General features: G+C 43.6%; 1 protein-coding gene and 1 non-coding gene across 4 annotated transcripts in view; one reads left to right on the top strand and one right to left on the bottom strand.

Moving 5' to 3' along the window:
• Positions 1-27,672, top strand: part of GARNL3 (GTPase activating Rap/RanGAP domain like 3) — a 164,794-nt gene that overhangs the window by 54,089 nt on the left and 83,033 nt on the right. For all 3 annotated transcript variants that reach the window (XM_070378964.1, XM_070378965.1, XM_070378966.1), the window contains one exon: positions 21,416-21,490. In XM_070378964.1, coding sequence (XP_070235065.1) covers positions 21,416-21,490 — 75 coding nt within the window. The remainder of the gene's footprint in view (positions 1-21,415; positions 21,491-27,672) is intronic.
• On the bottom strand, positions 14,783-14,889 carry LOC138990087 (U6 spliceosomal RNA). The gene has a single exon (XR_011466252.1). It is a non-coding gene; the product is annotated as a U6 spliceosomal RNA (small nuclear RNA).

Below are 27,672 nucleotides of genomic sequence, written 5' to 3'. Positions count from 1 at the left end.
TGATTTTAAGAAGAATGTTCAAAAAAAATTACCTAAGAAATGTCTGTGCGATAATGTTTTAAATTTAATTCCTGGTTTAGGCCCAACCATAACGTAGCTACAAACACTTGGCCCGCACTTTAAAGGGACCACTTTTCTTGGCCCCTCTTAGAAAAGCAAGAGTTTTTCTTGATCTGTGCCCTTGTGTTATGCCTTTAGCTTGCACTGATGGGCATATCAGAAAAGAGCCATGTGACTCTGGAGTGTGTTGCTTGCAAGGAAGCTCTTGAGGATTTCTCGGTCTGTCACACAGTGTCTCCTTTAAGAAAGCCTGTGAGAAAAGTTCTCCCAGGACCAAAAAGCAGCTTCATTGTTAACCTTTTATGCAATGGAAATCCTCTAAATAAATGGACTTTTTCCTCTTTGCTCTGGCCTCTGGGATGCTCAGGACCCTATTTATGGCTTGCCTTGAACAGCCTTAAAGGACTCTATAACAGGCAGCCTAATCTTATTCTCTTGTTTTCAGTTTATTTACCCACACCTAATTTTCCCTTGTTCTAAATTTGTTTTGTATCTAATTTTCTCCTTTGAGTGAGATATCTCAGTAAGATGCTTTAAATCTTTTCTAAAAAGTAAGGTAGAGCATAAAAAAATATTTTCTGTGTTCAGCTTCTAGCTCTTAACAGCACATCCTCTGTCCCCCATTGAGGGTAACCTAGTTCACAGAATGGTTTTGACCCTTGTCTCCTCCCTCCCCTACTTTTTGATCAGGGACCTATGACCTATTTTCCTAGGATCAACTACACCTGGGGAGAATTAGCATCCCCTGCCCAGCTATTTGGTGACTGCCTTAAGCACGGAGCCGTGTGTTAATTAGGGTCCAAAAGTCTTCCAAATCAACTAGCTAAACACATACCGTAATAAGAATATCAGACAAGTCCTCCAAGTTTTTCCAGGCAAAATCAACCCTGGAAACAGCCACTCCAGGGATTTTTGGCACCAGTGTGCTCTCTAGTTTCAAAACTAGAACTGCAAACGCTCCACTCCCTCCCTCCGCAGGCCTGGGCAGCTCATGCCACGTTGCTGGTGGCCACACAAGTCTCCCATTCCTGTGTGCCCCACGTCCTCCTTGGGGGTGACCCTCCCTCCTGCCACTGCAATGTCAGCTCAGCTCATAATGTCTGGCTTCTGCACCCTCTGCTGGAACCCTGGGGTCTTTGTTCTGTGACTCCAGTGGTCTTCAGCTGGTGGGATATAGGTCCCTGGTGCACTATAAAAATACTGTCAGGACTTCCCTGGTGGTCCAGGGGCTGAGACTCTTTGCTCCCAACGCAGGGGGTCTGGGTTTGATTCCTGGTCAGGGAACTAGACCGCACATGCCACAACTAAGACCCGGAACAGCCAAATAAATAAATATTTAAACACAAATAAATACTTTCAAATTTTGGTCAGTGTTTAATACAACAGTTTATATTTTGTGTAACCAGAGATACAAACTGTTGGCATACTGTTTATTGGTTAATTCTTCACAGCAAATTGAGTTTTCTACCTGTGATCTCTTGTATACTATGGAGGAAAACTCTCACGTGTGTCTCAGACACCCAGTCTTTCTTGGTGCCTGCTTGATAATATCTATTGCCTCTCACTTCTCACTTGTGCCAAAGTGACCTCTGCCTTACACCAGGTCCTGTCATGTGCCCACCTCAACTTTTAGTACAACAAGGCTTGGTGGTATATATCATCAGTTGTAGCAAAAATAAAATTTAAGCTTGAGCAAAAATATGATATCACCATCTCAATGGACATGAGTTTGAGCAAACTCTGGAAAATAGTGATGGACAGGGAAGCCTGGTGTTCTACCGGCCATGGGTCGCAAAGAGTCGGACACAACTGAGTGAACAACAAATACTGTTTTTATGAATACAAGGTATTTCCTTTTCTGGAAGGTATTTTTAAGAACCAGTATTTACTTATTTATTTAGGCAGGTCTGTGATCAAAGACTGAAGAAGGGAATGGCAACCCACTCCAGTATTCTTTCCTGGAGAGTCCCATGGACAGAGGAGCCTAGCAGGCTACAGTCCATAGGGTCACAAAGAGTCAGACACAACTGAAGCGACTTAGCATGCTTGCATGCATGATCAAAGATGTAGTACTTGGGATTCCTCTGGTGATCCAGTGGTTAAGACCCCAAGCTTCCAATGCAGGGGCCTGGGTTCAATTCCTGGTCAAGGAACTAGATCCTGCATGCTGCAACTAAGACCCAGTGCAGCCAAATAACTTTTTCTTGATGTAGTACTTGGCAGCCATGAACACACACCCAAGGATCTGAAAGCCACCCTTTTACTTCTTTTTGTAGTATTACCTTGAAAAGGAATCTTACCTTTTTGCCAACCTTTCACCATATGGTCTCTGAACATTTATAGCTCTTTGTTAGACCCTCAGAACTAAGTCTAGAACTTTTAACTTATTAGCTGCCTCCTGGCAGACAACTTGGGACAGATTTCCCCAGGGCTGCGGGATCCAGAGTATCTGAGGCTTCATTTGAGTCTCAGCAGCCCCAAGCTGAGACCCTTGCCTTCAGCTTTCTTCTGTCTCAGGGCAAGTCCTGTTTCCTTCCTTCCTACCTTCCATCCCCAGGTGGCAGCTTCACTCTCTTGGTAGAAAGAGAGAAGATCTGTTAGGTCTAAAATTTGCTCCCCTATTCCCCCCACTGGGTGAATTTAGGGAAAATCATGCCCAAACCCAGTGTCACCTGCTGTGACCAACTTACCAAAAAGGGCCTCCAGTTTCATGCCACAACTAATATTCTAATTTTTTTATATTGAAGTATTTTACATATTAAAGCCGTTACTTTGGGCTCCTTTATGTGTAAGAAAAGGATCGTATGTTTTTTGGCCTCAGTCTTTTAATTGGTCTTTTGCCGTTATCTTTATGTTGCAGTGTTTTAAAATATAATCTCAAGCTGTGTTTGCTGAATAGCTGTGAAGACTTTACCATTACTTTAGGAATACATTTCAGCCACTCTAAATTCCCTTTTCGATCCCTGCGATAGTTCTACAAATTCCCTTCTTAATTCGCCTTTGAACGCTCTCCTTTCTTGTTCCCACTAAGCCTGCACTTGCCAAGGTCGCTAAAGACCTTCCTGCTACCAAGTCTAGGTGACGCATCCAGGCTTTAGCTCACGGGCCGCTCTGCGCATGCGCCCTCTTAACACGTTCCCCTCCCCCAGTGTCTGTGCCTCTGCTCTCTCGTGTTTTTCCTCCTGCATCTCTACTATACCTCCTCTGCTTCTTTTAGGGAGTCCTCCTTTCCCGTCTGGTCCTCCCATTTGGATGCTTCTCAGGGCTCTCTCTCAAGACACCTTTCTCACCTGATCTACTCTTCCTCGTGATCTTTCCTACCCTCATGGTTTCAGGTACCGTCTTCTGGCTGGTGACTCACAGATCCATATATTCTTTCCAGGTCTCTATCAACAGCATCTAATGCCATCTGTTCATATGCCCACAGGACATCCCTGTGGGCAACTGAACCTTAAAAGGCCCACTACTGAACTCAGTCATCCCTCTTTACCCTCCCACACCGCTAGGGAATGGCTTTACCTTCTTGCTGGTGCTGCTGCTGCTGCTAAGTCGCTTCAGTCGTGTCCGACTCTGTCCGACCCCATAGACGGCAGCCCACCAGGCTCCCCCGTCCCTGGGATTCTCCAGGCAAGAACACTGGAGTGGGTTGCCATTTCCTTCTCCAATGCATGAAAGTGAAAATTTAAAGTGAAGTTGCTCAGTCATGTCCGACTCTTAGCGACCCCATGGAACGCAGCCTACCAGACTCCTCCATCCATGGGATTTTCCAGGCAAGAGTACTGGAGTGGGGTGCCATAGCCTTCTCCGTTTACCTTCTTAACCATTGCTAATTTCAGAAACCAGGAAATCACCCAAAGCCCACATCCAGTCTCTTACCAAATCCTGTTGGTTTTATATTCTTAATAGATTTCCTGGCTAAGTTTCTCTTACATTGATGTGCGTGTACAATGCCAAACAGTCTTTTGAGAAAAGAGAGAGATAGACATAGATTCATATATATGTATGAATGGAAATATGTATTATGTATTCATGGGACTTCCCTGGTGGCTCAGATGGTAAAGAATCTGCCTGCAATGCAGGAGACCTGGGTTGGATCCCTGGGTCGGGAAGATCCCCTAGAGAAAGAATGACTACCCACTCCAGTATTCTTGCCTGGAGAATTCCACGGACAGAGGAGCCTGGCAGGCTACAGTCACAGGGTCACAAAGAGTCGGACACGACTGAGCAACTAACACTTTCACTTTTCATATGTACTCATATGAATTTCACAACTACCTGATAGTTTTATAGATACTTTTGTTACCCCCATTTTATAGATGAGGTTACCAAAGTCCAAAGAGATGAATTAACTTGTCCAAAGTCACACAACTTGTAAGTTGTTGAGCCTGCCCCTCTCCCATCTTATGCACAGTAAGTTGTATTTATTTAAAAGTTCTGTGATGTCCCCATTGTTACAAGCTGTGCTCCAATGCCCCTTTGTTGTCATCATCATGTGCGCATGCTCAGTTGTATCCAACTCTTTGTGACCCCATAGGCTGTAGCCCACCAGCCTCCTCTGTCCATGGGATTCTCCAGACAAGACTCCAGACAATACTAGAGTGGGTTGCCATTTTCTCCCCCAGGGGATTTTTCTGACCCAGGGTTCAAACCCATGCTGTCTCTTGTGTCTCCTTCATTGACAGGTAGATTGTTTACCCCTGCACCACCTGGGATGCCTCTAGTACCCCTTACTGTGCATAAAAATCACTTGCGGAATTTATTTAAGATTCTGGCTCTGATTTGGCATATCTGGAACGAGCCAAATAGTGTGCTTTTTTTCCCCCACAATCTTCCATTGTGAAAATGACTGAACTTCTTACAAGTTTATCATTTGACATCCGGGGAAGTCCAGAGACTACTTTGTTTTTAAGTAAAGAAGAACAATAAAGGACTTCCCTGGTGGTCCAGTGGTTAAGACTTCCCACTCTCAATGCAGGGGACCCAGGTTCGATCCCTGGTCAGGGGACTAGATCCTACACGCTTCAACTAAGAGTTTCCTTGCTGCAACAAAGATCAAAGATCCTTAGTCGGACGCTACTGAAGCGACTTAGCATGAACACAAAAATGGCTTAAAACAACGGAAATTTATTCTGTCATAGTTCTGGAGGCTAGGAGTCTGAAGTCAAGATGTTGGCAGGGCTGCACTCCCTCTGAAGGTTTGAGGGAAAAATCGTCCCTCGCCTCTCCAGCTTCTGGGGTTGCCAGTAATCCCTGACATCCTTAACTTGTAGCTGCATCACTCTAGTTTCTGCTCTGCATCACATGGCCTCCTAGCCTGCATTTCTGTATCTACATCACCCTCTTTTCTCTTATAAAGATAGCAGCTGGGACTTCCCTGGTGATCCAGTGGTTAAGACTCCGAGCTCCCAATGCAGTGGGTATGGGTCAGTCTCTGGTCAAGGAACTAGATCTCACATGCTACAGCTAAGACCTGGAGCAACCAAATTAATTAATTTTAAAAAAGAGAGAGAGACACCAGCCATTGGACTTAAGTCCTACCCTAATCCAATGAACTCATCTTAACTTACCTAATTACATCTGCAAAGACCCTCTTTGCAAATAAGGGCACATTCTGAGATTCAGAGGGTAAAGCGTCTGCCTACAATGCGGGAGACTCAGGTTTGATTCCTGGGTCGGGAAGGCAATGGCAACCCACTCCAGTACTCTTGCCTGGAAAATCCTATGGACTGAGAAGCCTGGTAGGCTACAGTTCAAGGGGTCGCAAAGAGGCGGACACGACTGAGTGACTTCACTTTCACTTTCACTTTCTGAGATTCCAGGTGGATGCAAAGGTGTTTGGGGTGGGGGACGGGATTGGGGTGGGAGCACAAGGAACACCATTCAAGCCAGAACAGTTCCTTTCTGCCTTTTAGTGTTCAGAAAGAAGCCTGTGACAGTTTAGTTTATTTTCTTTCTTGGTAACTTTTCCTATTTTGATCTTTCTCAGACTTTCTTCTTTTATTTTTAAAATGTTTCCCATAGTTTCTCTATGTCTTCTCAGCAATTTTGCCTAAAACATTGCATCTTTGTGATTCTTCGACCCAGGTCTTATGTCATGGATGAATATTTTCTTCAGATGTAAATTTGTTTATTTCTCATTTTCCCTCTTGAAATAGTAAGGAAGGTCTTTTTCTCTGTCCTCTATCACTGCCTTTTCTTTCTCATTATTTTATATTTTGTTCCTCTTCATTCTGGGAAGGCATCTCAAATGATAAACATATTGCTATTTCTGTTTTGTACAATAAACATTTTGCTTTCCTCCTCCAATGAGGATTTTTAATTTTGATCCTACATTTGCATTTTTTGGTCCTCATTTATCTTGCCCACTTTCACAACCTTTACCCACTTATTGTAAAAATTGTCCTCTGTCTTACTGAGGACAACAGCTGCTTTTTAAATCTTTTATTTTGGTTTCATAGTAAAAAATGATGTGCTTCTTTTTTTCGGTTTTCAGGATCATATGTAGCATTACTTTAAATAACTCCTATGTTTGTGATTTTTTTTCCTTTTTATAATACAGAATCTTGAGACAAACACAAAGAGTTATTCAGACTTTTTATTGTCAACAGACAAAATGTACAACTGACCCTGAGCTCTCGTCCTTTTGGGTCCCGCAGCTTTTCTGAACCAAACGTCTGGATGGCTGGTGGTTATTCAAAGCTCCCTGATCACTGTCCAGGGTCTAGTTGGTGTTTCTCTAGTAAAGCTCTGCTGGAAAGGGATAGGATGTCCTCCATGCTTGGCTTTTTGCTTCTCTGAACCGGTGGCTCTAGAATTTATACATATAGCCAGGACTTAGAGGGCTATGGGTAGCAGTCTGGTTGGAAGAGGAATATTAATGTTTGCCTAGCTCTTTACATAAACTTGAGAAGACACCATCTGTGTAAAGAATTGGTTGGAGATTACCAAGGTGAAATCCCCTCATACCCAACCACACTTTGGTGACCACTTGCTTGGCATATTGACAAAACTGTGTCCCCCAGGGTGCTCTGCTACCAGGACCCTTCCTGTCTCTCTCCCTGCCTATGGCCCTTCACTTATGAAGACTGCATTTTCTTTTTATCTGTTTATTTGGTTGTACTGTGTCTCAGTTGCAGTACTCGAGATCTTTGATCTTTAGCTGCAGCACACAGGATCTTTAGTTGTGGCATGTGGGATCTAGTTCCCTGACCAGGGATGGAACTTGGCCCCCTGCATTTGGAGCACAGATTCTTATCCACTGGACCACCAGGGACGTCCTAAGGCTGCATTTTCTAACATAGACTTTGTCTCTCTCCCTGCCCCCATCTTACCGGATGTTTTCTTAGAGAGGAAAAAGAGGTGCTGGAGTGGCTAGAGCTACCTTAAAATGCAGTGCTCATGCAGTAGAAAGATGACTTCCAGTGTTTTATTGTTATTCTTTATATAGATCCAGGGTTTCTTAGCCCAAAGGAGATGGGGAAGAGAAAATAAATTGCCATCCAGCTTTCTGTGATGACCAGAGATTTGTTCTGTTTCAGCTAACAAAGTCAGTGACCAAATAGGTTTCCCAGTTATTCTCCATTGGCCATAGAATAGGTAAAACATGTCCTAATATTCTGGCCATAGGTTGGGAAGTCAGTCTCAGATTCATGAATTGTCATCTTTTGTGCTGAATCTTCCCAAATATTTTACTGGGAATTTGAGTATCAGAGACTGCTAGTCAGATATTATTTTAATGAAGAAGCCAAGATGGATAGATATACTTCGAGATGAAAGGTTAGAGTAGAATACTTGTGCTGACTTACCTCAGATTTCTCAATAGAACAGGTGGAAAAGTCACTGCTTAGAAGAAAATGTGTTTCTGGAGTGATGACTTGGTGATTGCTAAGTCAGGACCAAGATGGGAGATATAATGGGAAGTAAAAAAGAAATGGGTAAAAGAACTGGAGAGTGGTAGTGAGGATCTAGCCATGGTCAAGGAGCATGAGCTTGTCGTAGTCCTAGCCACATGGAAATTTGTTTCTTTGAACAGAGAAGGAGAGAGTGAGAGTTTACTTAGTAGGGGGTGATTGAGAGCTGGGATTTGACTCAGGGGATTGTAAATGCAGTGTTGACGTGAATAACCATAGATCCCCAGCTAACATGTATACCAGAGAGAGCCAGAGTGGGTTTATGTCAGGTACTATGATGACAACACTCTACTAGTGTGGGTGAGAATGGGTTTGGGGTCTTGGGAATGGATGACAAAGTCATGAAGTCAAGTGAGGTCATTAGATTTGAGAAAGCAGAAGGGTGCGAGCTCAAGACATCAGAGAGATCACTGTGATGGATATAGAGTTTGCTGAGGATGGTGGCCAGAGATGTGGATGATAAGTCTGAGCCCAGATCCAGGACCCTGCTGGTTCTTCAGTCAACGTTTATTGTCCTAGTTGGAGACTCTTCTAACTGATTTGGGTACTCTGACACGCACCCTGGTGCTCAGCACTCCAGCCACCCAACCTCCCAAGTCTTTTCCCCGCCCCTTTGCACGGGCAGAATAGGATGAAGGAAAGAGTGGGAGGAAGAGAACACCTGCTCTGACCTCTCCCTGCAGGCAGTGGAAGTGACCAAGAGTCACCAGGAGAAGGAATCCAGTCAGGGGATGGCTGTTTCCACCCATGTTCAGGCGTTATCTCCCCACCTTTTTTTGATGCAAACATTTTGAATCTATTTCTTCCCTTCTGAGTATTTCTAAGTCAGGTGTGTGTGTGTAGGTGTGTGTGTGTGTGTGTGTGTACATGTCTGATTTGCATATGCAGATGGTCTGCTTGACCAGTATTGGTAGTTTTTAAAATCTGCTTATGTTGGAAATCATTTCTTAAAGGTCCTATACATCTTCTAGAATAAATTGCATTATAGTGGGACTTCCCTGGTGGTCCAGTGGTTAAGACTGCGCTCCCAGTGCAAGGGGCCCAGTTCTATCCCTGATCAGGGAACTAGATCCCACATGCCACAACTAGAGTTTGCATGCCAAACTGAAAAGATCCCGAACGCCACAACTAAAACCCTTCACAGCCTAGCAAATAAATAAGTACATATTTTAACAATAAATAAATAAATTGCATGATAGCAATGAGACCTTCAGCTCCCCCAGGCAGTTATCCCTGCAGCATCTGACCTCCCCGTGTGCTCCGTACTTTCTTCTGTGCCGTGGCATTTAACCAGGTTGTGTGTGATTTATCTGTTTACGTGTGTGTATCTGTCTCTCCCACTAGGCTCTGTGCTCCTCTAGGGTACAGATCATGTTGCATTTGTCTTTACAAATCCAGCAGTTAGTACAGGCCTGGGGAAATAGGTTCTCAATAATGTTGGAAGAGCGACAAACATTTAAACAGACTTTCCAAGAGTTTAAATGCAGCATTGAAATGTTTTACTCATACTAGCAATAATCAGGGCCTTTTATATTAATCATTACCATACATGTTATTAAAATACATGTTGTTATAACATGATTGAACACATCCTATGTTCAGGCACTATTCTAGGATCATTCCATGTTTTATATTATTGAATTCTCTCCCCAAACCTAGAAGTGGCTACAGTCATTGTCTTCATTTTATTTTTTGTCCTCATTTTAGAGATAAGGAAAATGAAATTTAGGGAGGAAAAATCAAGTGATTTGCCCAAGGTCACGCAGCTAGTAAGTGTGGAACTGAACCTGATAAGTTGGGTGCTAAAATCCACACTTGTAACCACTCATGTCAAAGAAAGGAGTTGGGGATGGGGGATAGAAATCTGAAATCTTATTTTTAAAGATATAACTTACATAAATGTTAAAAGATCTTTCCCTAGATTAAAATACTGTTTCTGTGACTTATATATACCTGAATGTCAAGTACCCAGTGTGTGATAAGCAGAATCACAGGGAATCCTAGCACTTCTGTAGGTGTGGAAACAGACACCAGCCCAAAGAAACAAAGCAATTCAGTGGAGAGAAGAGCCTTATGTTTCTGAAATTTTATGTATTTGTATTAATTTAGGAAATATTCTCATCTAATTGCCTCTAAAATTAAGCTAATAATACTTTTATTTATAGTACTTAATGAATACCACTTTATTATTCCTGTTTTTAATTTTTTCTTTTACGTTAGTTTGTTGAATCATACAGATGGTTATAAGTGCTTGGAGATTACTTTTTACCAGAAATAAAACATCTAAGATATTAAACACTGTTTAGTGTTCAATGAATCAGTTTGGCTGAGATTGAAACAAAGCCTCTACTGCAGGTACTAAATTACATGAATTTCCACCATTTTTAGTGTACTCAACTAGCTGAAGGTGATTCAGCCTGAGAAACTGAATTGATCTTGGTCACCCTGAGTTGCATCAAGGTCCAGCATGTCACACAGTCCTGTCCATTAGAACTTTCCACGACTGTGGAAATTTGTCATTTGCTCTGTCCAGTGTAGCCACCACCTGGGGCTGCTGAACACTTGAAATATGGACAGTGCCACAGAGGAACTGAGTGGTTTTTACTTTATCTTAATTAATTTAAAATTAGATCTGAATGGGGCTAGTGGTCCCAGTACTGGCCAGTGCAGGATCTCTAAAGGAATCCCTTGCAGGGCTGGGCAGAGCCTAACTGATGATTTGCTTTTTCCCTTTTCTCTCTTAGGCTCAGTGCTCCCCAGCACTGAGCCTTTGGTGTATGTGGTGTATGACCAGATTAGAGACGTTAGACAAAACAAAGTAAAATAACATAAAGAGCTTGTCTTTTCTTCTTAACATTACTGATGTTGAATATTTGTTAAGGGACTTCCTGACCCTTGGTGGGTTAAGTCAGTGGTTAAGACTTCGCCTTCCAACGCAAGGGGTGAGGGTTCGATCCCTTGTCAGAGGGCTATGACTTCACGTCTCATGGCCAAAAAAAAAAAAAAACCACCAACAAACAAACCAAAACAGAAACAGTATTGTAAAACATTCAAAAAAATTGTCCGCATTAAAAAAATACATATATATGTACATTAATACATTTCCCTGAACTTGTGTACCAAAACAAATACAAAAGAACTCTGCTATTTGCTTCTTCTCTAGGGAAACTGCATTACTATGAGTGAGGGTATGGCTGGCAGGTGAGGACAGGACCCTTCCCCTCCTCAAAGGCTCTCTGAGCCAGGGCTGCCTCTTTGGGGCAGACAACCTCTTCAGTTCTATAGTTGCTAGTATATTCAGGTTTCTTTCTCCTTTTTCAAATAATCTTCTTTATATGTATTTTCCTAGAAATTTTCCGTTTCACTGAAGTTTTTGGTAATATTTGCATAGTCTCATATTGTATTCTCTCACATCTTAAAAAAATCTCTTTTCTTTTTAGCAATTGTATTTTATTTATCAATCCATATATTTGTGTTTTTCTTTGCTTTTTATTTTATTGAAATATAGTTGATTTACATTATTGTGTTAGTTTCAGGTGTACAGCAAAGTGATTCAGTTATGTGTATTCAGTTCAGTCGATCATCGTGTCCAGCTCTTTGTGACCCCATGGACTGCAGTACACCAGGCTTCCCTGTCCATCACCAACTCCCGAAGCCTACTCAAACTCATGTCCATCGGGTTGGTGATGCTATCCAACCATCTCATCCTCTGTTGTCCCCTTCTCCCGCCTTCAATCATTCCCAGCATCAGGGTCTTTTCCAATGAGTTGGTTCTTAGCATCAGGTGACCAAAGTATTGGAATTTCAGCTTCAGCATCAGTCCTTCCAATGAACATTCAGGACTGATTTCCTTTAGGAATGACTGGTTTGATCGCCTTGCAGTCCAAAGGACTCTCAAGAATCTTCTCCAACACCACAGTTCAAAAGCATCAATTCTTTGGCACTCAGCTTTCTTTATAGTCCAACTCTCACATCCATACATGACTACTGGAAAAACCATAGCTTTGACTAGATGGACCTTTGCTGGTAAAGTAATGTCTCTGCTTTTTAATATTCTGTCTAGGTTGATCATAGCTTTTCTTCCAAGGAGCAAGCATCTTTTAATGTCATGGCTGCAGTCACCATCTGCAGTGATTTTGGAGTCCCCAAAAATAAAAGTCTCTCACTGTTTTCATTGTTTCCCCATCTATTTACCATGAAGTGATGGACTGGATGTTATGATCTTAGTTTTCTGAATGTTGAGTTTTAAGCCAACTTTTTCACTCTTCTCTTTCACTTTCATCAAGAAGTCCTTTAGTTTTTCTTCACTTTCTGCCATAAGGGTGGTGTCATCTGCATATCTGAGGTTTTTGATATTTCTCCCGCCAATCTTGATTCCAGCTTATGATTCATCCAGCCTGGAATTTTGCCTGATGTACTCTGCATTTAAGTTAAATAAGCAGGGTGACAATATACAGCCTTGACGTACTCCTTCCCTGATTTGGAGTCAGTCTGTTGTTCCATGTCCAGTTCTAACTGCTGCTTCTTGACCTGCATACACATTTCTCAGGAGGTAGGTCAGGTGGTCTGGTATTCCCATCTCTTTCAGAATTTTCCACAGTTTGTTGTGATCCACACAGTCACAGGATTTGGCAAAGTCAATAAAGCAGTAAATGTTTTTCCAGAACTCTCTTTGCTTTTTCAGTGATCCGACTGCTGTTGGCAATTTGATCTCTGGTTCCTATGCCTTTTCTAAATCCATCTTGAACATCTGGAAGTTCACAGTTCATGTACTGTTGAAGCCTGACTTGGAGAATTTTGAGCATTACTTTCCTAGCATGTGAGATAAATTCAACTGTGTGGTAGTTTGAGCATTCTTTGGCATTGCCTTTCTTTGGGATTGGAATGAAAACGGACCTTTTCCAGTCCTGTGGCCACTGCTGAGTTTTCCAGATTTGCTGGCATATTGAGTGCAGCACTTTCACAGCATCACCTTTTAGGATTTGAAATAGCTCAACTGGAATTCCATCACTTCCACTAGCTTTGTTCGTAGTGATGCTTCCTAAGGCCCACTTAACTTCACATTCTAGGATGTCTGGCTCTAGGTGACTGGTCATACCATCATGGTCATCTGGGTACTGAAGATCATTTTTGTACAGTTCTTCTGTGTATTCCTGCCACCTCTTCTTAATATCTTCTGCTTCTGTTAGGTCCATACTATTTCTGTCCTTTATTGTGCTCATCTTTACATGAAATATTCCCTTGATATTTCTAATCCTTTTGAAGAGATCTCTAGTCTTTCCCATTCTGTTGTTTTCCTCTATTTCTTTGCATTGATCACTGAGGAAGGCTTTTTATCTCTCCTTGCTATTCTTTGGAACTCTGCATTCAGATGGGTGTATCTTTCCTTTTCTTCTGCCTTTACCTTCTCTTCTTTTCTCAGATATTTGTAAGGCCTTGTCAGACAACCATCTTGCCTTTTTTCATTTCTTTTTCTTTGGGATAGAATTGATCATTGCCTCTTGTACAGTGTCATGAACCTCCATTCATAGTTCTTCAGGCACTCTATCAGATCTAGTCCCTTAAGTCTATTTCTCACTTCCACTGTATAATCATAAGGGATTTGATTTAGGTCATACCAGAATGGTCTAGTGATTTTCCCTACTTTCTTCAATTTAAGTCTGAATTTGGTAATAAGGAGTTCATGATATGAGCCACAGTCAGCTTCTGGTCTTGTTTTTGCTAACTATATAGAGCTTCTCCCCATCTTTGGCTACAAAGAATATAATCAGTCTGATTTCTATACTGACCATCTGTTGATGTCCATGTGTAGAGTCGTCTCTTGTGTTGTTGGAAGAGGGTGTGTGCTATGACCAGTTTGTTCTCTTGGCAAAACTCTGTTAGCCTTTGACCTGCTTCATTTTGTACTCCGAGGCCAAATTTGCCAGTTACTCCAGGTATCTCTTGACTTACTACTTTTGCTTTCCAGTCCCCTATAATGAAGAGAACATCTCTTTTGGGTGTTAGTTCTAGATCTTGTAGGTCTTCATAGAGTTGTTCAACTTCAGCTTCTCCAGCATTACTGGTCAGGGCATAGGCTTGGATTACCATGATATTGAATGGTTTGCCTTGGAAACGAACAGAGATCATTCTGTCATTTTTGAGATTGCATCCAAGTACTGCATTTCGGACTCTTTTGTTGACTATGATGGCTACTCCATTTCTTCTAAGGGATTCTTGCCCACAGTAGCAGATATAATGGTCATCTGAGTTAAATTCACACATTGCAGTCCATTTTAGTTCACTGATTCCTAAAATGTTGATGTTCACTCTTGCCATCTCCTGTTTGACCGCTTCCAATTTGCTTTGATTCACAGACCTAACATTTTATGTATATATATATTTATGTATATATTTTTTTCATATTATTTTCCATTATAGATTATTATAAGATTTTGAACATAGTTTCCTGTGCTATACAGTAAATATTTGTTGTTTCTCTGTTTTATGTACAGTAGTGTGTATCTGGGAGAGGGCAATGGCACCCCACTCCAGTACTCTTGCCTGGAAAATCCCATGGATGGAGGAGCCTGGTAGGCTGCTGTCCATGGGGTCGCTAGGAGTTGGACACGACTGGGCAACTTCACTTTTGCTTTTCACTTTCGTGCATTGGAGAAGGAAATGGCAACCCACTCCAGTGTTCTTGCCTGGAGAATCCCAGGGACAGGGGAGCCTGGTGGGCTGCCGTCTATGGGGTTGCACAGAGTCTGGACACGACTGAAGCGACTCAGCAGCAGCAGTGTGTATCTGTTAATCACAAAGTCTGAATTTATAAAGATATGGAATGCTTCACAAATTTGCATGTCATCCTTACTCAGGGGCCATGCTAATCTTCTCTGTACTGTTCCAATTTTAGTATATGTGCTCCCAAAGTGAGCACTCTTTGCTTTTCAGGATCAGGCTTCCTGGCCTGATGTGTTTATTGATTCTACTGTCTTTCTAAATCTGTAATTTCTGCTCTGATCTTTTATTGATTCCTTGCCCCTGTTTCCCCTGGGTGTATCTCATTGTTCTTTTTGTGTCTTCTAGAAGTTAATGCTTTAGTTTATTGTTTTTATTCTTTCTTGTTTAACAATGAAATCATTTAGAAATATGAATTTTCCTGTAAATACAGCATCTCTCCCATTATCTGTTTTGGTAGGTACTGTTCTTATTGTTGATGTCTGGATAGTGTCCTATCTTAGTTTTCCTACTTGACCCAAGAGTTTTTTCAGATGTATGCTTTAAATTCCCTTTCCGTATCCTTTTGACACTGATTTCTCATTTAGTTGCACTGTACTAAAAAATCATCTGTACAGTTTCTATTGTCGAATTTATTCATGCTTGTTTTCTATCCAGTATTTGGTCAGTTTTTACAGCTTTAATAGACGCCCTTAAAAGGTATGTCTTTTCTGTTTGTACCTTGATAAATTCTGTATATGTCTACTAAATCATGCTTATTCATTTTATTATTTGATTTCTCTGTAATTTCATACTAGTTTTGCTTTGACCTATCAGAGAAAAATATACTAAATCCCCTATTATAATTATAACTTTAGAAACTCCATCTATTTATAATAGTTTTGTCTTAGAATGAGTGTCTATAATTATTATATGTTGGGAGTGAGTAGATCTCTTTACCCATGTATCATTACTTTTAAAATTAGATACTTTTCTCCTAAGTTCTACCTTCTGATTTTATTATTCTCTCACCATTTTCCCCACAACTTACCATGAATACTTATTACTTTGCCTTTCTTTTTCATAATTTATTGTCTTATTGTATTGTTCTATTTTGTTGCTTCTCGCAGCGAATTGGGTTTCATTTATATTCCCAACCCTTGAGTCTTTTCCTTTACCAGGGAGAGTAACCTGCTGATATTTATTGTAGTGTCTGTGCTGTTTCTCTAATGACCTCTAGGAGGAGTTCCGGTCGCCTCGTTAGCCACGTCCTCATTTTACCCCTCTACCTCATTCCATCCTTCAGGAGTTTGGATTTTTATTGGATTGATCCAATAAAAAACATCTTAATGGTCACTGAACTGGTCAGCAGAGCACTTGCAAAGGTCAGAGCATGCTTGGGAATGTCCTTTTTGGACCTTTCTCCCAAAGAATAACAAAGAGCCAGATATATTCCTGTGTGAGGAGACTGGCCAGCTCCCTTCTCTCTGCTGGCCTCCGAGGGGCGAGACCTCAGGCTGCCTGCTCTCTGCTTTGTGTCTGAACCTCTCAGGCTGTTCTGCAGCAAATAAAGGCGTTCTCTAGTTGTGGTCTAGCTCACTAGTAGGGGACCTTACCAGAGAGAGTTGGTCTAGGTAATGATTTAGTTAGTCTTGTGTTGTCTACCCAAAGACCATCTTAATAACACCTGGGTCCATTATTCCTTGCATTTTCCTCCCAGGTATGTTCTCTGTGCTTTTGCTAATCATTTTTCTCTGTTTATCTCAAACTGATATTCTAATTTACTTTTGGGGGGGGCATTTTCTTCTCAGTATCTAATTTTGAATTCACTGTAGTCCCTGTGAGATGCGGTTTCCATTTCCGAATTCAGAAACTGTGCTTTACATCTGAAAGCTGATCACAGATCGTTTCATATTCATAGATCAAGTATCCTCCCAAATTATTACAATTAGCTATGGCCTCAAATTTCCTTTGCTTTTTGTAGTTAATATATTTTCTAGAACATGTGTTCGTATACCTCAGCTCAGTTTCCACATTTTAAATTATGGACTTGTCATAGGTTTAATTATTTTTTTCTTTGTTGTTCCTTGATGGTTTAGAATATCAAAATGCAGTTAAAAACAAGCATATTTATCTGTCACAACTAGCCAAGCATTTTAAGTTGTCAGATGCCTCTGTCCCACATAGTCATGCTTGGAATGAACCCTCTGTCTTCAGTGTGGGCTTGGAGATCTCTCTGGTTTCACCATTGAGGTTTAACCATGGAGATAGAAAGAGCACATGGCAGGGGGCACCCCCTCTCTGAAGGGCTGGGATTCCTGCATGCCTCTGAGACTTTGACCCTCCTGCAAGTGGGGAGATGAAGTCAGATGGCCACCTTGAGGGAAATGTAGTCTAGCTATGTGTCTGGCTACAATTCCGTTACTGTGGAAGATGGTGAGAACGGATTTTGGTGGCAGCCAGAACTCTGTACCACGTGGAGAGCCTCGGGGGAGGCTCCTTGGTTGAGCAGTACTGGACATGTAGATGGGTTCTGGTAGATGTTGTGTCATTCCGAAGTCCAGTCTCCTTCCAACAAGTGGAAGAGTTTGTAGATTTTAAGTTTTAACTGGCCGGATCAGAGGCTTAGGAGGGGTAATAGAAGGGTAACTACTGAGGGAAACAGCTTCTCTGTCATATTAAAAGGGTTTATTTTTCCCCTGCGGTGTTATTTTTTTCAACCTCTCATTCACTAGAGCACTGTCCCCTTTCATGTCAGCTGCTGGACCAGTCCCCATCCGCACCAGCCTCCACGGCACCCTTGGCTTTTTTTAGCCAGCTACCCGAGCCCACTGTGAGGTGGGGGGTGGGTGGCAGGGCAGGGGAGCTCTGGGGCTGCCATTCCATGTGCCAGCAAGAGTCACTTCCCCAGTGGGACTGGTAGGTCCCCTTCTCACCTGCTGCCTGAACACCTGCCCTCACGGCAGATAGGCCTTGGCAGTGTGAGCTCAGCAGCGTCAGTCCGACCTGCCGAGTTGGACTGTTGCTACTCAGGCTGCCTTTCCCTTGCACAGCCTTGTGATTTGGTCTGTCCTTCCCTTTGGTCTTTCTTTCATGACAGACTGGGTACAATCTCTTTGAAACCGTGTATGTGAGTAACGAACTTTCTTTGGTTTCCGGGACTGGAAGTGCTCTTGCCACCAGTCTTCTATCCCTTTGGTCATTTCCATAGGATTTAGCATTCATCTATTGACGGGTTTCCTGTGTAATAAATATTTATTATCAGTACTGTGTCAGGCAATGAGCATAGCTCTGGGGATACAGCGGTGAGAAAATAGTCTTCCTGAGTTTCTCAGAGGGAGTGAGGAGAGACAGGCATGAATCTGGTAATGGCACAAAAGAACGTCAACCAGGACCCTGAGCACCCCCTGAGCCTTGCTGGGGGTGTTTTCGTGGGCATTGAAGTCAGGGAAGGGGTCTGAGAAGTGGGGACTGTGGTGGAATTGAAGGATGAGGAGTTCACGAGGGGAAGGTGGGAGAGGAGGACCTTCTAAGTGAGGGGTTCCCATGCGTGTTTGTCCTCTGGTGGGAAAGAAGGGGCTGCCAGGATGGAGCTTGGATCACGGGGCAATCAGATTTGTAGATGCCAAAATCCCTGCTCTTTGGTATGAAGTGTGGTTTGGAGAAAAGCGATGGTGGGGGGTATTCAGGCCAGTTAGGAGGTGGTTGCAGTCACCCAAGGGAGAGATGACAGCAAGCTTATGGAGATGGTTGGTGGTAGGGAGAGTGACGGTGATAGCGTTATATGTGTTAGATGGAGGCGGAAGTTCAGGGTCTTCAAGAATTTTGTGATGATTGTTCAGAGGGAGCTGAATTCTTTCTAACCATCAAATCATTCAATATTTCCTCCCTTTCTTCTTCTTGAACCTTTCAATCAAGATGAGCAATAAGCTTCTTGTTCTAATCTCAGCCAAGGAAAAGGTCATCATAGCCTGTGCCCGGCAGTGTCTGGAATACAGTCCACCACTCTTTACATTTGTTATGCGAATGAATGAGTGAATCAGTGAATGATGATCAGCCCTTCTCCCAAGCTTCTGAGTCCCTGATGAGACTCGCTGCTAGAGTGAGGAGTATGTCTACCAACCTCTAATGCAAGGATGTGTGCATCACCCTCTCTCTTTATATACCAGTGGCAGACATTAGTAATTGATTGCAGCTCTCTCCTCTTGCCAAGGCTTCCCTTGTGGCTCAGCTGGTAAAAAATCTGCCCACAATGCAGGAGACCTGGGTTCGAGAAGATCCCCTGGAGAAGGGAAAGGCTACCCACTCCAGTATTCTGGCCTGGAGAATTCCATGGATTGTATAGTCCATGGGGTCACAAAGAGTCGGACATGACTGAGCGACTTTCACTTTCTCTTGCCAAATCCAGATGTGACCTCAGAGTGTGCAGAAAGCTGTTAAGCTCACTTACTGTTTATTACAGCAAAAGATTAAAATCAGCCAAGGAAACAAACACATGGGACAGAGCCTGGAGAGTCCAAATGCAGGTCTTCCAGCTGTCCTCTCCCATGGTGTCATGGTCAGCATCAACACCTCCTGGCAACCGTGTGTGATCTGCACGTGGAGTAGTGACAACCAGGGAAGCACATCTCAGTCTTGGTATCCAGAGGTAGATCTGATACCGAGAGACCCAACGCCCCCACCATACTCTCTCGTGTGGCTCAGTAGTCACCAGAGAAACAGACACTCATGTAGGACATTCCCAGGGCTTAGAGATCACCTCCCAGGAGCCGAGAATAAAGGTCAGAACAAAGGTATTGCTCTCTTTAAAATAAAAAAAAAAGTATTTATTTATCTGGCTATGTTGAGTCTTAGCAGCAGCACATGGGATCTTCATTGCAGCATGCGAAATCTTTCATTGTGGCACACGGGCTTCTCTGTCTAGTTTTGGCCCTTGGATTCCTGGGTGTGCAGATCTGTAGTTTGCAGCACCTGGGCTTAGTTGCCCCGAGGCACGTGGGATCTTAGTTCCCTAAGCAGGGATCAGACTCGAGTCTCCTGTATTGGAAGGTGGATTCTTAACCACTAGACCACCAGGGAAACCCCCAGACTTCTCTCTGGGTAAATTAAATTCTTTACTACAAAGCCTCTATTGCCCATTTTCAGTTTATCAACAGTGTAATGATCAGATAACATCAAAGCTAAACATATACATAAATCTTCTTCATGTTTTTTTTTAAAGTTATTTTGCAGGATATAGGTTAAGTATAAAAACTGTACCTTATTATGGACATTCCATGGAGGATGGTTAAGTAGGGTAGAGGTCAGGGGAGAACAGGCTTCTGGAATCTGACTGCCTGTGTTCACACTGCCTGCCTACCACAGACTAAATGTAATCTTGCCTAGTTATTTTAACCTTCCTCTGCCTCAGCTTCCTCACTCATAAATGAGAATAATGACAGAATCTACTTTGTATTATTTTATGAGACTCAAATATTAAGGCCAGAGGAATATATGGTACATAGTAGCTCTCAGTAAATATTATATTCTATTATTTTTGTATTTATCATGGGAAAAGTATATCAGTCATTTTCAAACAAACAGGTTTCCTTGAAGATAAGTGAAAAATTTCCACATATTTTCACACCTTCATGTCTCTTAAACACAAGTTAGAACATGAGATAATCATTCTTAAGAAACCTTGTATCTTTTCACTGAGTGAGTCTTGCATTAGAGTGGTGAGAAGTGCCCCTCTGGGCAAGCATGTTCTAATGGGTCTGGGATATGGAAATCGTTGGCAGATCTTTGCTGCAAATTTGTGGGAAGATTTTAAAAGTTGAAAAAAAGACATGTCATTCTCTCAAGTTGCTACTGAGAAATTCAGACAATTTAGGAGAAAGTAAGTTAAATCTTGAGTCAGTGATTTGAGGAATGATGCCCAAGGCCTGATTTCCTCTTAACTCCTGGGCTTCCCTGATGACTCAGTGGTAAAGAATCTGCCTGCAACGCAGGAGACACAGGAGACGCAGGTTCTAGCCTTGGTTCTAGCCAGGGAAAATCCCCTGGTGCAGGACATGGCAACCCACTCCAGTATTCTTGCCTGGAGAAAATCCCCGTGGACTAAGGAGTCTGGTGGGATACTGTCCATGGGGTCGAAAAGAGTCGGACAGGACTGAAGCGACTGAACACAAGCATGTCTCTTTCTGGCTTCGAGCTCCTTGAATGAAGACTATTTGCAAGAATCACATTGCTGGAGCTAAAATACAGTCTGCCTGCCTTGGAAAGGGCTAATTGGCCTTTTGGAAACTGAAACTGAATGAAGCACAAGAGCTGTCTGTGATGTTAGTAGAGCCTTGAGTTTCTGCCAGCCATTAATTGTTTTTTAGGCTTTCCTGTGAAGGCAGATGAACTTGAGACTTGGCTTTCCCTTTTGCCATCTGTGAGCTGCTCTTGTCCGCCTATGACGCTTATTAAGGTTGATTTTCAGGGAGCGTCCTTTCAGTGCTTTTCCATGTTGGAATATGTTCAAATTTAGATTTGATGCTCTTACTGTCCACTCTCGTGGGCTAGGTGTTCCTCACTCTTCAGCTTCCTAAAGACTATGGGGCCACCTGTGTGAGAACGTGATTGACAGCTTCCGAGAGACTGTCAGTTTCCAGGTTGGTCCCTCCAGCTCTTGCTGGATCTGACTTACTTCTAGGCAGATACAGACAGATGGAAGGGGCATTGCAAACAGCTTCCTAACTGAGTCCTCTTTTGTTCCCCAGCTTATTTCCAGTGATGCCGATGGAGCCATCCAAAGGGCCGGAAGGTTTAGAGTGGAAAACGGCTCTTCAGATGAGGTAAGGAGGCCTGTACATCACTGAGCACCTGATCATGGCACCTGAGATACAGCTGTGAGCAGCCTGTGATCCTCATTTCCACAGAAGACCTGCCTGAGGGGAGCCCGGGAAGGGTCAGTAGGGCTCTTCAGAGCTTTGCTGGAAGGGAAAGTACCATTGTTCTTTATATGGAAGGTGCTATTAATAGGGTGAAGGTACCCTTTGATAGATCTGTAATAAAGCCAGGGAGACACAGGAAGATGGTCTGCCAGAATGGGGCCAAAGACAAATTCACATAATCCTTTGTGAACGGTCCCCGGAACCCTAGCTCTTCCCCTTTCCTGGACTGGTCAGCTTGGCACTGCCATGTGAGCAATGCCAAGGTCCAGGAGAGAGAGGCAGAATGACTGTGATTACAAAACGTTATCTTTATTCAGAGGACAGCAGGAAAGGAGACCGTCCCTGTCTGCCACTGCCTGAGGCCCTAGCCTTCTTCCTAGGCTCTGCTGGTCATCCCTGCCATAGGCCACAGGGCCTTGCCTCACTGGCCTTTCTCTGTTAAAACTTCCATTGCCAAACTCCCCTGGTGGTCCAGTAAAGAATCCACCTGCCAATGCTGGAGACCCGGGTTCCATCCCTGGCCTGGGAAGATCCCACATGCCTAGGAGCAACTAAGTCCATGTGCCACAACTACTTGAGACCACCCATGCTCTGCAACAAGAGAAGCCACTTCAATGAGAGGCCTGTGCAGAGCCATGAAGAGTGGCCCCTGCTTGCCGCAGCTAGAGAAAGCCCACGTTCAGCAACAGAGACCCAGCACAGCCATAAATAAATAAATTTTCCACTGTCTGCTCCATCCCTAAATGCCTACCCCCAGAACTGCAGAGTGCTAAGCCCCCCAGCTTTTTCTTCTTTGCTGCCTCTCTGAGAGGTAGCCCACTGCAGTGCTTCAGCAGCCCCAGCTTTGGCATCAGGCAGGCCTGGGTTCACATGCCAGCTCCCCCGTCTCCTAGTTGTGTGACCCTTTCTGAGCCCATATTCTTCATCTGGGAGAAGGAAACAGTCTTGGGATTGTTGAGAGGATTCAGCGAGCTGAGCTTGTAAAGCCATTAGCACTCTGCCCGGTATACAGTGAGAGTTCGGTGAGTGAGAGCTGTAATAGTAATCATGGTTGTTGTCGATCCCACAGATAGTGCTGGGTGGCCAGCCTTGCCCTCCTGACTGCCTCCTTAATCATGTTCTTGGTGATGGGCTATGAATTTAACTTGAAAGTCACAGCATTCAGTAAGTTGTTGCTCATCTTCACCTTTGCCTTATCTTAGCAAAGCCCTTCACCCAGACGTGGTAACTTGCCTTTACTGGGAGGCAGAAGGGGTAGTCCCCACTTGGGCTAAACCCCTGAGTAGCTGCCCACATACTTCTTGACCAGAATGATGTCAGCTGACCTGCATAGAAGAAAGAACTCCCAGGGAAATTTGCTTCTGAAACTTGGAAACAGCCATCGCCTGGTGGTCCTGCTCGTGAGACAAGACAGTCCTATCCTCACAGAGTCAAGCCACCAAGGGTGTCCCAGGAGCTAAGTCGGGAGAAGAAGCCTCAAGTGCTCTTTATCCAGTGCTCAGAAATCTACTGGCCACCACACCGAGTATCTACTTGGAGAACTTAAGTCCCAGAAAACCCAGAGGTTACTATACCACAGCACATCTTTCTGCTTCCAACATTTTACAGAACTTCAGCCCAGCCTGAAATGAACAAACTGCATTGGCTTGTCCCATCAGACATAAACACATCTTTGGCCCCAAGAGAGGAAATGGCAACCCACTCCAGTGTTCTTGCCTGGAGAATCCCAGGGACTGGGGAGCCTGGTGGGCTGCCATCTATGGGGTTGCACAGAGTCAGACACGACTGAAGTGACTTAGCAGCAGCAGCAGCAGCAAGACCAGTGTCTAGAGGAAATCCATACCTCCCCAGAAAGACCTAAATGGAGCCTTCATGTGGTCCTAAGATCACCACATACTTTGGTTATCAAACACTCCTCACCTGGCCCTGTCTCTTGGCCATGCCTCACACCAGAGGACAAGGTCAGGGACTGCAACTCACCTATGGTGGATCATGGGCAGCAGTAGTTCTAGAGTCAGGCTGCTTGGGTTCAAATCCTGCCCCACAATTCACCAGTAGTACAGCCTTGGGTGGTTCACTTAACATCCTTGAAACCATTTGGTGGAGTTACTGATTTAATAAATCCTTGTCGTCTGTTGTGTTTAAAACACAGTCCCGTCTCGGATTGCTTCTGTGGGAAATACGATACCAAGGCTCAGCTATTGTCTTACGTTTTGTTTCCACCAAAGCCATGAGCGTGAGTGCTCTGTTGGAGCCCCTTGGCTGGTTTTATATGGCCACAGGCCAGCCCTCCTGTAATTTGCAGCTCCATCCTGTATCACCTGGGTGGTTTAAAAAGTCTCAAGCTGGTCTTCAGTTAAAAGCGCTGGACAGTGCTAGCACCCTGCCTGATAAAAGATCATGGAGGAACCTGAGACTCAGAGGGAAACAAACCTGCAGGCTCTGAGTTTGTTAAAGCAGTTAGTGCTTTAAAAGGCTCAGTACAGCTGTCTGAAGTTTTTCAAGCTGGTGAACAAAAATTACAAAGCAATTTCATTATTGAGTTATTTTCCTCTTATTATTACAATTTAAGAGTTCTCGATACAGTATGGATACTAGGGCTTTATCAGATATGATTTGCCAAAATTTCCTCTCATTCTCTAGGTTGTCTTTTCACTCTCTTGATTGTATCCTTTGAAACATAAAAGTGTCTTAATTTAATAACATCTAGTTCATCTATTTTTTGTATTGTTGCTTGTGCTTTTCGTGTTGTATCTAAGAAACCATTGCCTATTCTAAGGTTTTTTTGGTCACTTTTTATAGTTTGCTCTTCCCTTCAGTTAATGTCAAATTTGTTTTTTATTTCTTTAAACATAGTATAATGGTTTTATTATCTATGGCTGATAATTCCCATATGTGAGGTTTTTGGTGACCTTCTGTCTGTTAGACTTTTCTCCTGGCACACGCTCATGGTGTACTATTTCTCTTTGTGCTTGGCTGCTGGAGAATCCCAGGGACGGGAGCCTGGTGGGCTGCCGTCTATGGGGTCGCACAGAGTCAGACACGACTGAAGCGACGCAGCAGCAGCAGCAGCAGCAGCCTCATTGTGTGCTGTTTGTTGTTCTTGAAGATGACTTTTTAGGAATAATGGAAGGTGTAGGATGAGTTGCCCCTTGGTAGAGCGTGTGATACTGCAATTTAATAATAAGAAATATATCATTTGGTCCTTGAGCTTCTTCCTGGCACAGAGCTCCTGAAACCCTTGGGATTTTCTAGTGAGGGTGATCGTGATGTCTTTAGGAAAGCCCCTAAGTTTCCTAAGGATGGGGGCTGGTCACTAGAGCCAGCCACGTGATTAGAGGGTTAGAACTTTCAGTTCAACCCTAACCTTCTGGGAGGGCAGAGGGGCTGGAGATTGAGCTGAATCGCCCATGACTAATACTTTAATCAATTGTGCCTATGTGATGCAGCCTCCATAAAACTCCAAAAGGACAGGGTTTGGAGAGCTTGCGGATGCATGAACAATGGAGATTCCAGAAGAGGTGCACACTTGGAGAGCATGGGCGCTCCACGCCTGCCCACATCCACATACCTTGTCCTGTGTGTCTCTTCTATCTGGCGGCTCCTGAGTTATGTTCTTTTATAATAAACCAGCAATCTAGGTAGTACAGTGTTTCTCTGAGGTCTGTGCTCTAACAAATTAATCAAACCCAAGGGGAGATTTGTCAGAACCTTCAACCTACAGCCAGTTAATCAGAAGCACAGGTGACAACCGGGATCTGCAATTTGCATGTGAAGTTGCAGAGAAGAAGCAGTCTTGTGGGACTGATCCCTTAACCTTCGGGATCCGACCCTATCTCTAGGCAGACAGTGTCAGAATTGAGTTGAATTACAACTGGTAAAGAATCTGCCTGCAATGTGGGAGACCTGGGTTCGATTCCTGGGTTGAGAAGATCCCCTGGAGAAGGGAAAGGCTACCCACTCCAGTATTCTGGCCTGGAGAATTCCATGGACTTATGTATAGCCCGTGGGTTCACAAAGAGTAGGACATGACTGAGCAACTTTCACTTTCACAAACAACCCAGGCCATGTGGGGAAAAACCACATATTAGAATCACTCTCAGAATCAGAGGAAGGGTTTGCTTTTGCTTTTGCCAGACACCTTGAAACTAAATTCCCAGCTCGAGACTTTTAAGCCACCCAAGTAATACAGAATGGAGCTGCAGGTTTACATGAAGGCTGGCTTGTGGTCTCAGCACCTCAGAGACACTCCACTCAGCACAGTGGCATCCTTCCTTGAAGTCTTTGGGAAAGAGGTGGTCCTTTCTGGTTCACTCTTTTTTAAAAAATGGTTCTTTTTTAAAAATATGTATTTGTTTATTTGGCTACATCCCCTAAGACTTGCTGTCCACTGCTGTCGACTCCATCACAGACTCTTGGCACATCAGCACAGTCCGTGGACCATACCTTCCTGCTCCAGAGTTCAGCTAAGCCCATCCCCCACCCAAGGCATGAATCCCTGTGACAGCTTTGCGAACAGTCAGCTCATCTGTCCCTGCCTGAATATATACTATCTCCAGGAATGGAAACTTGATCTCTCCTTGATAGGTTTTTGTTCTCTCTGGATACCAATCAGTTCCGACACCAACTGAGTCGAGTCTCCTACAGTTCAGTTCAATTCTAACCCTGACAACCCAGAGCTAGCATCAGACTTCATGGGCTTCAGGCTCAGTTCCATCAGCTGCCCTCACTTTAGACACCAGTGTCAAGTATTGGGTCCCCACACATCCGTTTGACTTGACTACTAAGTCAGAGGTTCCCATAACCCCCCTCCTCATGTTCAGTAATTCACTGAAGTGACTCTCAGAATTCAGGAAAGCACTTTACTTACCATACTTATTCATTAGAAAGGATACAACTCGGGAACAGCCAAACGAGAGAGATTCAGAGGGCAGGGGATCGAGGGTGGGGCATAGAGCTCCTGTCCCTCTTTGAGTCCACCATCATCCCAGCACCTTGATGTCACACCAACCCAGAAACTCACTTAGGTTTAGTTGATTAAATCATTGGCCATTGTTGATTAACTCGATCTCCAGCCCCTCTCCCCTCCCCAAAGTTTGCAGCGTAGGGCTGAAAGTTCCAAGCTTCTAATCAAGCTTGGTCTTTCGAGCTGCCAGCCCCATCCTGAAACTAGCTGGGTGCCCACCAAGAGTTGCCTCATTTGGACAAAAGATGCCCATGTCACCTTTATTACTCAGGAAGTTCCAAGGGCTTTAGGAGCTCTGTGCCAGGAACCAAAGACCAAATATATATTTCCCATCGTACCACAACTCTAAAGTTCATTACGTTTTTCGGCATCTCTCTTTGCTAGAAAGTTCTTTCTATTGAACAGCATCCATCTGTCTTTATTTTCCACTCAGAGTTTCTATTTATAGTTTCTGGAGCCTTTAGTGTAAGGCTGAGCCTTCTTCCACATGACAGGCTTTCCAGCATTCCAGGACATCTGCTGTTTTTCTCCTAAGACGTGGACTCAGTTCCACTTATCATCACCCTTGCCACTGCTCCTTGACACATGTGAGGAGCATGTTAATGGATCTTTTAGGGGGAAGTGCTCAGGAATGAGCAGCTAGCTCCGGGCTCGCCCCACACTGCCACAGAGGCTGACTCCTTCTCTTCCTTGCTATGCACACGCTCCTCTTTTCACGAAGCCTGAGGACTCATTAGGCACCTACAGTATACTAACCCCACCCCTACCCCACCCCAGTCTTTTCCATGTGTGCTGTTATTTCACTGTGAGGCAACTTCATGCTGCAGTGGAGATGTATTGGAGTCAAACAAACCTGGGTTCAGACCTCAGCTCCGCCACTTACCAGATAAGGATTCAAGGTTGCTGAGCCTCCATCGCCTGCTGGATAAAAAAAAGAGAGAGAGATTTGCTACTTTATAGCACCTGGCCTTCTCCACCATGTACTTGTGTAATTTGTGTTTGTACCTAAGTGTAGGATTTTACAGTTGTCCAGGCTGAATTTAATCTTATTCATGTGTCCCATAATTGCTAATTATCAAATTTTTTTTGACATCTTGATCTGTCATCTGTTAGCCAA

This window comes from Bos mutus, chromosome 11, assembly GCF_027580195.1.
Source record: "Bos mutus isolate GX-2022 chromosome 11, NWIPB_WYAK_1.1, whole genome shotgun sequence".
NCBI classification, from domain to species: domain Eukaryota; kingdom Metazoa; phylum Chordata; class Mammalia; order Artiodactyla; family Bovidae; genus Bos; species Bos mutus.
This window is presented reverse-complemented; position numbering and strand designations above follow the sequence as displayed.